The sequence below is a fragment of the Oncorhynchus kisutch genome, unplaced genomic scaffold (genome assembly GCF_002021735.2).
Source record: "Oncorhynchus kisutch isolate 150728-3 unplaced genomic scaffold, Okis_V2 Okis07a-Okis12b_hom, whole genome shotgun sequence".
NCBI classification, from domain to species: domain Eukaryota; kingdom Metazoa; phylum Chordata; class Actinopteri; order Salmoniformes; family Salmonidae; genus Oncorhynchus; species Oncorhynchus kisutch.
Genome location: NW_022261984.1, coordinates 17,123,118 through 17,133,117, shown reverse-complemented (window position 1 = coordinate 17,133,117; position 10,000 = coordinate 17,123,118). Strand labels below are relative to the sequence as shown.

At 41.8% G+C, this 10,000-nt stretch overlaps 1 protein-coding gene across 1 annotated transcript in view; it reads left to right on the top strand.

Annotated features, from left to right (window-relative positions):
- LOC109887885 (dorsal-ventral patterning tolloid-like protein 1) overlaps positions 1-10,000 on the top strand; it is a 74,901-nt gene that overhangs the window by 9,407 nt on the left and 55,494 nt on the right. Inside the window, 3 exon segments of the mRNA XM_031814535.1 lie at positions 3,399-3,577; positions 4,902-5,007; positions 5,262-5,386. Of these exon segments, the coding sequence (XP_031670395.1) occupies positions 3,399-3,577; positions 4,902-5,007; positions 5,262-5,386 (410 nt within the window).

The window sequence follows — 10,000 nt, the reverse complement described above, 5'->3', positions numbered from 1 at the left end:
ACCGTAAAGGGGCGGCAGGGTAGCCTAACGGTCAGAGCGCTGGGCCAGTTACCGTAAAGGGGCGGCGAGGTAGCCTAACGGTTAGAGCGCTGGGCCAGTTACCGTAAAGGGGAGGCAGGGTAGCCTAACGGTCAGAGCGCTGGGCCAGTTACCCTAAAGGGGCGGCAGGGTAGCCTAACGGTCAGAGCGCTGGGCCAGTTACCGTAAAGGGGCGGCAGGGTAGCCTAACGGTCAGAGCGCTGGGCCAGTTACCGTAAAGGGGCGGCAGGGTAGCCTAACGGTCAGAGTGCTGGGCCAGTTACCGTAAAGGGGTGGCAGGGTAGCCTAACGGTCAGAGCGCTGGGCCAGGTACCGTAAAGGGGCGGCAGGGTAGCCTAACGGTCAGAGCGCTGGGCCAGTTACCGTAAAGGGGCGGCAGGGTAGCCTAACGGTCAGAGCGTTGGGCCAGTTACCGTAAAGGTCGCTGGTTCGAATTCCCGAGAAGACAAGGTGAAAAATCTGTCGATGTGCCCTTCTATCGTACTACTATGACTGACCCTGTAAAACAACACCTATCATACTACTATGACTGACCCTGTAAAACAACACCTATCATGCTACTATGACTGACCCTGTACAACAACACCTATCGTACTGCTATGACTGACCCTGTAAAACAACACCTATCGTACTAATATGACTGAACCTGTAACAGAGTGAGTACGGTAGTGTAGTAAACAGAGTGAATACTGCAGTGTACTAAACAGAGTGAGTACTGTAGTGTAGTAAACAGAGTGAGTACAGTAGTGTAGTAAACAGAGTGAGTACAGTAGTGTACTAAACAGAGTGAGTACAGTAGTGTACTAAACAGAGTGAGTACAGTAGTGTACTAAACAGAGTGAGTACTGTAGTGTAGTAAACAGAGTGAGTACAGTAGTGTACTAAACAGAGTGAGTACAGTAGTGTACTAAACAGAGTGAGTACTGTAGTGTAGTAAACAGAGTGAGTACAGTAGTGTACTAAACAGAGTGAGTACTGTAGTGTAGTAAACAGAGTGAGTATGGTAGTGTACTAAACAGCGTGAGTACGGTAGTGTAGTAAACAGAGTGAGTACTGTAGTGTAGTAAACAGAGTATGGTAGTGTAGTAAACATAGTGAGTATGGTAGTGTAGTAAACATAGTGAGTACTGTAGTGTACTAAACAGAGTGAGTACGGTTGTGTAGTAAACAGAGTGAGTACGGTAGTGTATTAAACAGAGTGAGTACAGTAGTGTACTAAACAGAGTGAGTATGGTAGTGTACTAAACAGAGTGAGTATGCTAGTGTACTAAACAGAGTGAGTATGGTAGTGTACTAAACAGAGTGAGTATGGTAGTGTAGTAAACAGAGTGAGTACTGTAGTGTAGTAAACAGTGTGAGTACGGTAGTGTAGTAAATAGAGTGAGTATGGTAGTGTACTAAACAGAGTGAGTATGGTAGTGTAGTAAACAGAGTGAGTACGGTTGTGTAGTAAACAGAGTGCGTATGGTAGTGTAGTAAACATAGTGAGTACGGTAGTGTAGTAAACATAGTGAGTACGGTAGTGTACTAAACAGAGTGAGTATGGTAGTGTAGTAAACAGAGTGAGTACGGTTGTGTAGTAAACAGAGTCAGTATGGTAGTGTAGTAAACAGAGTGAGTATGTTTGTGTACTAAACAGAGTGAGTATGGTAGTGTAGTAAACAGAGTGAGTATGGTAGTGTAGTAAACAGAGTGAGTATGGTAGTGTAGTAAACAGAGTGAGTATGGTAGTCTAGTAAACAGAGTGAGTACGGTTGTGTACTAAACATAGTGAGTACTGTAGTGTAGTATACAGAGTGAGTATGGTAGTGTAGTAAACAGAGTGAGTACGGTAGTGTAGTAAACAGAGTGAGTACTGTAGTGTAGTAAACAGAGTGAGTACAGTATGGTAGTAACCATAGTGAGTACGGTAGTGTAGTAAACAGAGTGAATACGGTAGTGTAGTAAACAGAGTGAGTACAGTATGGTAGTAACCATAGTGAGTACGGTAGTGTAGTAAACAGAGTGAATACTGTAGTGTAGTAAACAGAGTGAGTACAGTATGGTAGTAACCATAGTGAGTACGGTAGTGTAGTAAACAGAGTGAGTACTGTAGTGTAGTAAACAGAGTGAGTACAGTATGGTAGTAACCATAGTGAGTACGGTAGTGTAGTAAACAGAGTGAATACGGTAGTGTAGTAAACAACCATAGGTTTCAAACCTAAAGGCTGGTTAATTCTCCGCCTCTCGACTGTTGTCGCAGTGACATCATCAACATTCTATTGTCGTCTGACTTTAAACTTGTCGTTGTCGTTTATGAAAAAGTATAAACACAAAAAACGACATCAGCAGCCATCCAAAATAGCCGATGGATTTTACCACCAATAATCCCATCCGTTTAAACATGAATTTAGTCAATGTGACTCGTTTCAGGAAACTAGGCGAATGTCGCGGGTCACGACTTCACAGGACAGATGTTTGAACCTAAAATTTGTTTTTTTGAATCAAAATATGTTTTTTTTTTCGGCAGAAATGCTTTCTGGAACATGTGACCTTTCATGTGCCTTAATAACAACCATCTATGCCGTCTGTAAATACAAATACAATTGTTAAATTATGAGCCTAGTTTGTTTAGCCACAGAAAAAGTTAGCAACCTTCCCGCTAGCCATGATTGGCTGAGATAATGAGTGGGCTGGACATGCAGAGAGATGAGTTGTGATTGGTCTGCCATGTAGCACGCGTCATAGACGTTTGTTATTAAGGCACGTGAAATGTGTTCCGGAAGAAGTTTCTGGCAAAAATGTGTTCAAATGCCTCTGAAGCTGGACATAAGCCTAGTTTCCTGAAATGAGTCACGTGTGTGTGTGTGTGTGTGTGTGTGTGTGTGTGTGTGTGTGTGTGTGTGTGTGTGTGTGTGTGTGTGTGTGTGTGTGTGTGTGTGTGTGTGTGTGTGTGTGTATGGTCCTGTCAGAATGAGTGTGTGTGTGTGTGTGTGTGTGTGTGTGTGTGTGTGTGTGTGTGTGTGTATGGTCCTGTCAGAATGAGTGTGTGTGTGTGTGTGTGTGTGTGTGTGTGTGTGTGTGTGTGTGTGTGTGTGTGTGTGTGTGTGTGAGTGTGTGTGTGTGTGTGTGTGTATGGTCCTGTCAGAATGAGTGTGTGTGTTTGCTGTAAGTGTGTGTTTTGAATCAGGTTGAGTGTGCGTGTGTGTTTCCCCTCAGAGCCAGGCAGCTGACAGCTGTGATTCTGTCTCTCTCTGATTCTGTCTTTCTCTCTCTTTCTCTCTCTCTCTCTCTCTCTCTCTCTTTCTCTCTCTCTCTCCCTGTCTTTGTCCCTCTTTCTCTCTTTGTCCCTCTTTCTCTCTTTGTCCCTCTCTATCCAGCTGTTGCTCCTACGTGGGTCGTCGTGGTAATGGTCCTCAGGCGATATCGATAGGGAAGAACTGTGATAAGTTTGGCATCGTGGTTCATGAGTTGGGTCACGTGATCGGGTTCTGGCATGAACACACCCGGCCCGACCGAGACGATCACGTCACCATCATCAGAGACAACATACAACCAGGTAACACAGGGACGGACAGGCAGTGATGCAACCCAAAAGGATCTGTGTGTCTCTATCTGTGTGTCTCTATCTGTGTGTGTCTATCTGTGTGTCTCTATCTGTGTGTCTCTATCTGTGTGTCTCTATCTGAGTGTCTCTATCTGTGTGTCTCTATCTGTGTCTCCATCTGAGTGTCTCTATCTGTGTGTCTCTATCTGTGTTTCTCTATCTCAGTGTCTCTATCTGTGTGTCTCTATCTGAGTGTCTCTATCTGTGTGTCTCTATCTGTGTGTGTCTATATCTGTGTGTCTCTATCTGTGGGTCTCTATCTGTGTGTGTCTATATCTGTGTGTGTCTATATATGTGTGTCTATATCTGTGTGTCTCTATCTGTGTGTCTCTATCTGTGTGTGTCTATATATGTGTGTCTCTATCTGTGTGTGTCTATATATGTGTGTCTATATCTGTGTGTCTCTATCTGTGTGTCTCTATATATGTGTGTCTTTATCTGTGTGTCTCTATCTGTGTGTCTCTATATGTGTGTCTCTATATGTGTGTCTCTATCTGTGTGTCTCTATCTGAGTGTCTCTATCTGTGTGTCTCTATCTGTGTGTCTCTATCTGTGTGTCTATCTGTGTGTCTCTATCTGTGTGTCTCTATCTGTGTGTCTCTATCTGTGTGTCTCTATCTGAGTGTCTCTATCTGTGTGTCTCTATCTGTGTGTCTCTATCTGTGTGTCTATCTGTGTGTCTCTATCTGTGTGTCTCTATCTGTGTGTCTCTATCTGTGTGTCTCTATCTGTGTGTCTATTTGTGTCTCTATCTGAGAGTGTGTTGTTTCTATCTGAGAGTGTCTCTATATGAGAGTGTCTCTATCTGAGAGTGTCTCTATCTGAGAGTGTCTCTATCTGAGAGTGTGTTGTTTCTATCTGAGTGTGTCTCTATCTGAGAGTGTGTCTCTATCTGAGAGTGTCTCTATCTGAGAGTGTGTCTCTATCTGAGAGTGTGTTGTTTCTATCTGAGAGTGTCTCTATCTGAGAGTGTGTCTCTATCTGAGAGTGTGTCTCTATCTGAGAGTGTCTATCTGAGAGTGTTGTCTCTATCTGAGAGTGTCTCTATCTGAGAGTGTCTCTATCTGAGAGTGTCTCTATCTGAGAGTGTGTCTCTATCTGAGTGTGTCTCTATCTGAGAGTGTGTCTCTATCTGAGAGTGTGTCTCTATCTGAGAGTGTCTCTATCTGAGAGTGTGTCTCTATCTGAGAGTGTTGTCTCTATCTGAGAGTGTCTCTATCTGAGAGTGTGTCTCTATCTGAGAGTGTGTCTCTATCTGAGAGTGTGTTGTCTCCAGGTCAGGAGTATAACTTCTTGAAGATGGAACCAGGAGAGGTGAACTCGCTGGGAGAGCATTATGACTTCGACAGCATCATGCATTATGCTAGGAACACCTTCTCACGGTAACACACACGCACGCACACACACACGCACGCACACAGGCACGCACGCACACAGGCACGTACGCACACCCAGGGCTCCTGACATTTCATTTATTTAATTTAATTTACTTTTTACTTTTGTTTAACTTTTTAACTTTTTAACTTCATTCTCTCTCTCTTTCTCTCTCTCTCTCTCTCTCTCTCTCTCTCTCTCTCTCTTTCTCTCTCTCTCTTTCTCTCTCTTTCTCCCTCCCTCCCTCCCTCCCTCCCTCCAGAGGTATGTTTCTAGACACCATCCTCCCATCTAGAGATGAGAATGGGATCCGTCCTGCCATTGGACAGAGGACCCGACTCAGTAAAGGAGACATCTCTCAGGCCAGGAAGCTCTACAGATGCCCCGGTAGGTCTGTGTACTGTGAGTGTGTGAGTGTGTGTGTGTGTGTGAGTGTGAGTGTGTGAGTGTGTGTGTGTGTGTGAGTGTGTGAGTGTGTGAGTGTGTGTGTGTGTGTGTGTGTCTTACCGGCCTTTCTCATCAGATACTGTTCTTCAACTGCCTAACGTGTCAGACAGCAGAAGAAATGTGTGTTCCTCCCTCCAGCCAGTCAGGTTCCACAGAGACTGTGATGTTTCCTCCAGCCAGTCAGTCAGTCAGGTTCCACAGAGACTGTGATGTTTCCTCCAGCCAGTCAGGTTCCTCAGAGACTGTGATGTCTCCTCCCTCCAGCCAGTCAGGTTCCTCAGAGACTGTGATGTTTCCTCCCTCCAGCCAGTCAGGTTCCTCAGAGACTGTGATGTTTCCTCCCCCCTGCCAGTCAGGTTCCTCAGAGACTGTGATGTTTCCTCCAGCCAGTCAGGTTCCACAGAGACTGTGATGCCTCATATGGCAGGTGAAAACCTGAGAAAAATCCAACCAGGAATTGAGGTTTGTAGTTTTTCAAAGCTTGGCCTACCGAGTACACATTGATATATGGATGAGGTTGCACTTCCTCGGGCTTCCACTAGATGTCAACCGTATTTTGAAACTTAAAGGAGGATTCTACTATAAAGGAGGGGCTCATGAGACCTTTTGAGTCAGTGGTCTGGCAGAGTGCCTCGGTCTCATGACGTGTGCTCCAGACAGAGTTACCTCTCGTTCCAGAGCCTTTCTGAAGACAAAGGAATTCTCCGGTTGGAACATTATTCATGTTTTATGTTAAAAACATCCTAACGATTGATTCTATACATCGTCTGACATGTTTCTAAACTGAACTTTTCGAGTTTTTGTCTGGATGAAATGCTCACGCCTCATGAAGATGGATTACAGGGCTGAACACGCTAACAACAAGTGGCTATTTGGACTTAAACTATGGAACTTTATGGAACAAATCAGTCATTTATTGTCGAACTGGGATTCCTGGGAGTGCATTCTGATGAAGATCATCAAAGGTAAGTGAATATTTATGGTGTTGTTTCTAACTTTGTTGACTCCAAAATGGCGGATATCCCTCTGGCTGTTTTGGGTTCTGAGCGCCTTTCTCAGATTATGCTTGTTCCGTAAAGTTTTTTTGAAATCTGACACAGCGGTTGCATTAAGGAGAGGTCTATCTTTAATTCTGTGAATAACACTTGTATCTTTTATCAATGTTTATTATTAGTATTTCTGCAAAATCTCCGGATGTTTTGGAATCAAAACATTACTGCACGTAAGGCGCCAATGTAAATGGAATTTTTTGGATATAAATATGCACATTATCGAACAAAACATACATGTATTGTGTTACATGATGTTCTATGAGTGTCATCTGATGAAGATCATCAAAGGTTAGTGGTTAATTGTATCTCTATTTCTGCTTTTTGTGACTCCTATCTTTGGTAGGAAAATGGCTGTGTGTGTTTTTGTGACTTGGCTATGACCTAACAATCATATGTTGTGCTTTAGCTGTAAATCATTGTTGAAATCGGACACGATGGGTAGATTAACAAGATGTTTATCTTTCATTTGCTGTATTGGACTACATATACCTAAAATATATTTTTGAATTTCGCGCACTGCCTTTTCAGCAGAATGTTGCTAGCGGAACCTCTGCCCTACACAGGTTTTAACCCCTAACCCTGAACCCTTAACCCCTAACCCTTAACCCCTTACCCCTTTACCCCTAACCCTTAACCCCTAATCCTAAACCTTAACCTCAAACCCTAACCTTCAAACTAACCCTAACCCTGAACCCTTAACCCCTAACCCTTAACCCCTAACCCTCAAACTAACCCTAAGGTTTGAGGGGCGGAGACCACCTTTACTCCACACACAGAGATGTGAACAAAGCTCTCCCTCACCTTCCATTTGGAAAATCTGACCATAATTCTATCCTCCGGATTCCTGCTTAGAAGGACAAATTAAAGCAGGAAGTAGCAGTGACTCGGTCTATAAAAAAGTGGTCAGATGAAGCAGATGCTAAACTACAGGTCTGTTTTGCTATCACAGACTGGAACATGTTCTGGGATTTATCTGATGGCATTGAGGAATACACCACTTCAGTCACCGGCTTCACCAATAAGTGCATCGAGGACGTCGTCCTCACAGTAACCGTGCGTACATACCCCAACCAGAAGCCATGGATTACAGTCAACATTCGCACTGAGCTAAAGGGTAGAGCTGCCGCTTTCAAGAAGCGGGACTCTAACTCAGAAGTTTATAAGAAATCCTGCCATGCCCTCCAACGAACTATCAAACAGGCAAAGCATCAATACATGGCTAAGATCGAATCATACTACACCGGCTCTGACACTCATCTTATGTGGCAGGGCTTGCAAACTATTACAGATTACTATGGGAAGCCCAGCCGTGAGCTGCCCAGTCTTCCAGACGAGCTAAATGACTTCCATGCTCGCTTCGAGGCAAGTAACACTGAAATATGCATGAGAGCATCAGCTGTTCCGGATGACTGTGTGATCACGCTCTCCACAGCAGGGTTGTGACAAAAACTCACACTCATTCTTATGTTAAATAAATGTATTGTATAGTGTGTGTGGCAGGCTTACAACGATATCAAAAAACAACATTTGGCACTGACCCTGGTGCTAGTGGGGATTACAGAATGTTACTGTAGAATATAGAATGGTACAGTAGAAGGGTCAGAATAGAATATTATAATAAAATGATAGAATAGAATGTAAGAATTGAATGTTAGAGTAGAATGTCAGAATAAAATGTTAGAATAGAATGTTACAGTAGAATGTCAGAATGATATTAGGATACAATTTTATAACAGAATGTTACAGTAGAATGTCAGAATAGAATGTTAGAATAAAATGTTAGAATAAAATGTTACAATAGAATGTTTCAGTAGAATGTCAGAATAGAATGTTAGAATAAAATGTTATAAACAAATGTCAGAATAGAGTGTTAGAAAAGAATGTTAGAATAAAATGTTACAATAGAATGTCAGAATAGAATGTTAGAATAAAATTTTACAATATAATGTCACAATAGAATGTTACAATAGAATGTTACAGTATAATGTTAGAATATCATGTTAGAATATCATGTTACAGTAGAATGTTACAATAGAATGTTACAATAGAATGTCAGAATAGAATGTTAGAATAGAATGTTACAGTAGAATGTCAGAATGGAATGTTACAGTAGAATGTCAGAATAGAATATTTGAATAAAATGTTAGAATAGAATGTTAGAATAGAATGTTACAGTCGAATGTCAGAATAGAATGCTAGAATATAATGTTACAAAAGAATGTTACAATAGAATATTACAGTAGAATATTAGAATATAATGTTACAGTTGAATGTTACAATAGAATGTCAGAATAGAATGCTAGAATATAATGTTACAATATAATGTTTCAATATAATGTTACAATATAATATTACAGTAGAATGTTACAATATAATGTTGCAACAGAATGTTACTATATAATGTTACTATAGAATGTTAGAATAAAATGTTAGAATAAAATGTTACAATAGAATGTTACAATAGAATGTCAGAATAAATGTCAGAATAGAATGTTAGAATAGAATTTTAGAAAATAAATGTTGCAATAGAATGTCAAAATAGAATGTTAGAATATAATTTTAGAATAAAATGTTACAATAGAATGTCAAAATAGAATGTTAGAATAAAATGTTGCAATAGTATGTCAGAATAGAATGTTAGAATAGAATGTTAGAATAGAATGTTAGAATAAAATGTTTTATTCATTTTATTGTGACATTCTGTTGTAACATTCTATTGTAACAATCTATTGTAACAATCTATTGTAACATTCTATTCTGACATTCTATTCTGACAGTCTATTGAAGCAACTTCGGCTCAACATCTCCTGATGTCTGTGTATAAGATGTGTGTGTGAGTCAGCATTCATACTGTCCTGATGTCTGTGTATAAGATGTGTGTGAGTGAGCATTCATGCGTGTGTGTGTGTGTGTGTGCATACTTGCATGCGTGTGTATGTGTGTGTGTGTGTGTGTGTGTGGTGAACCCAGCTGTAGTCCTTATGAGATCATATGTGACAACTGACAGATGAGCCTAGGGCACTCTGGGTAAAAACATCATGCATGATGGGAGAGGACGGCACATGTGACTCATCTCACTACGAGAGAGATGGAGGGAGAGAAGGAAAGAGAGTTGGAGGGAGATATGGAACGAGAGATGGAGGGAGAGATGGAGGAGAGATGGAGGGAGATATGTTGGGAGAGATGGAGGAGAGATTGAGGGAGAGATGGAAAGGGAGATGGAGAGGGATGAGAGAGAGATGGATAGGGAGATGGAGAGAGGTGGAGCGAGAGATGGCGGGAGATATGAAGAAATGGAGAGAGATGGAGCGAAATATTAAGACAGAGATGGAGAAAGAGATGAGAGAGAGATGGAGGGAGAGATGTAAAAGATAGAGAGCGATGGATGTAGAGGTGAAAGATAGAGAGAGGGAGATGGGAGTAGAGATGGTAAAGATAGAGAGAGATGGATGTAGAGGTGAAAGATAGAGAGAGAGGTGATAAAGATAGAGAGAGAGAGGGA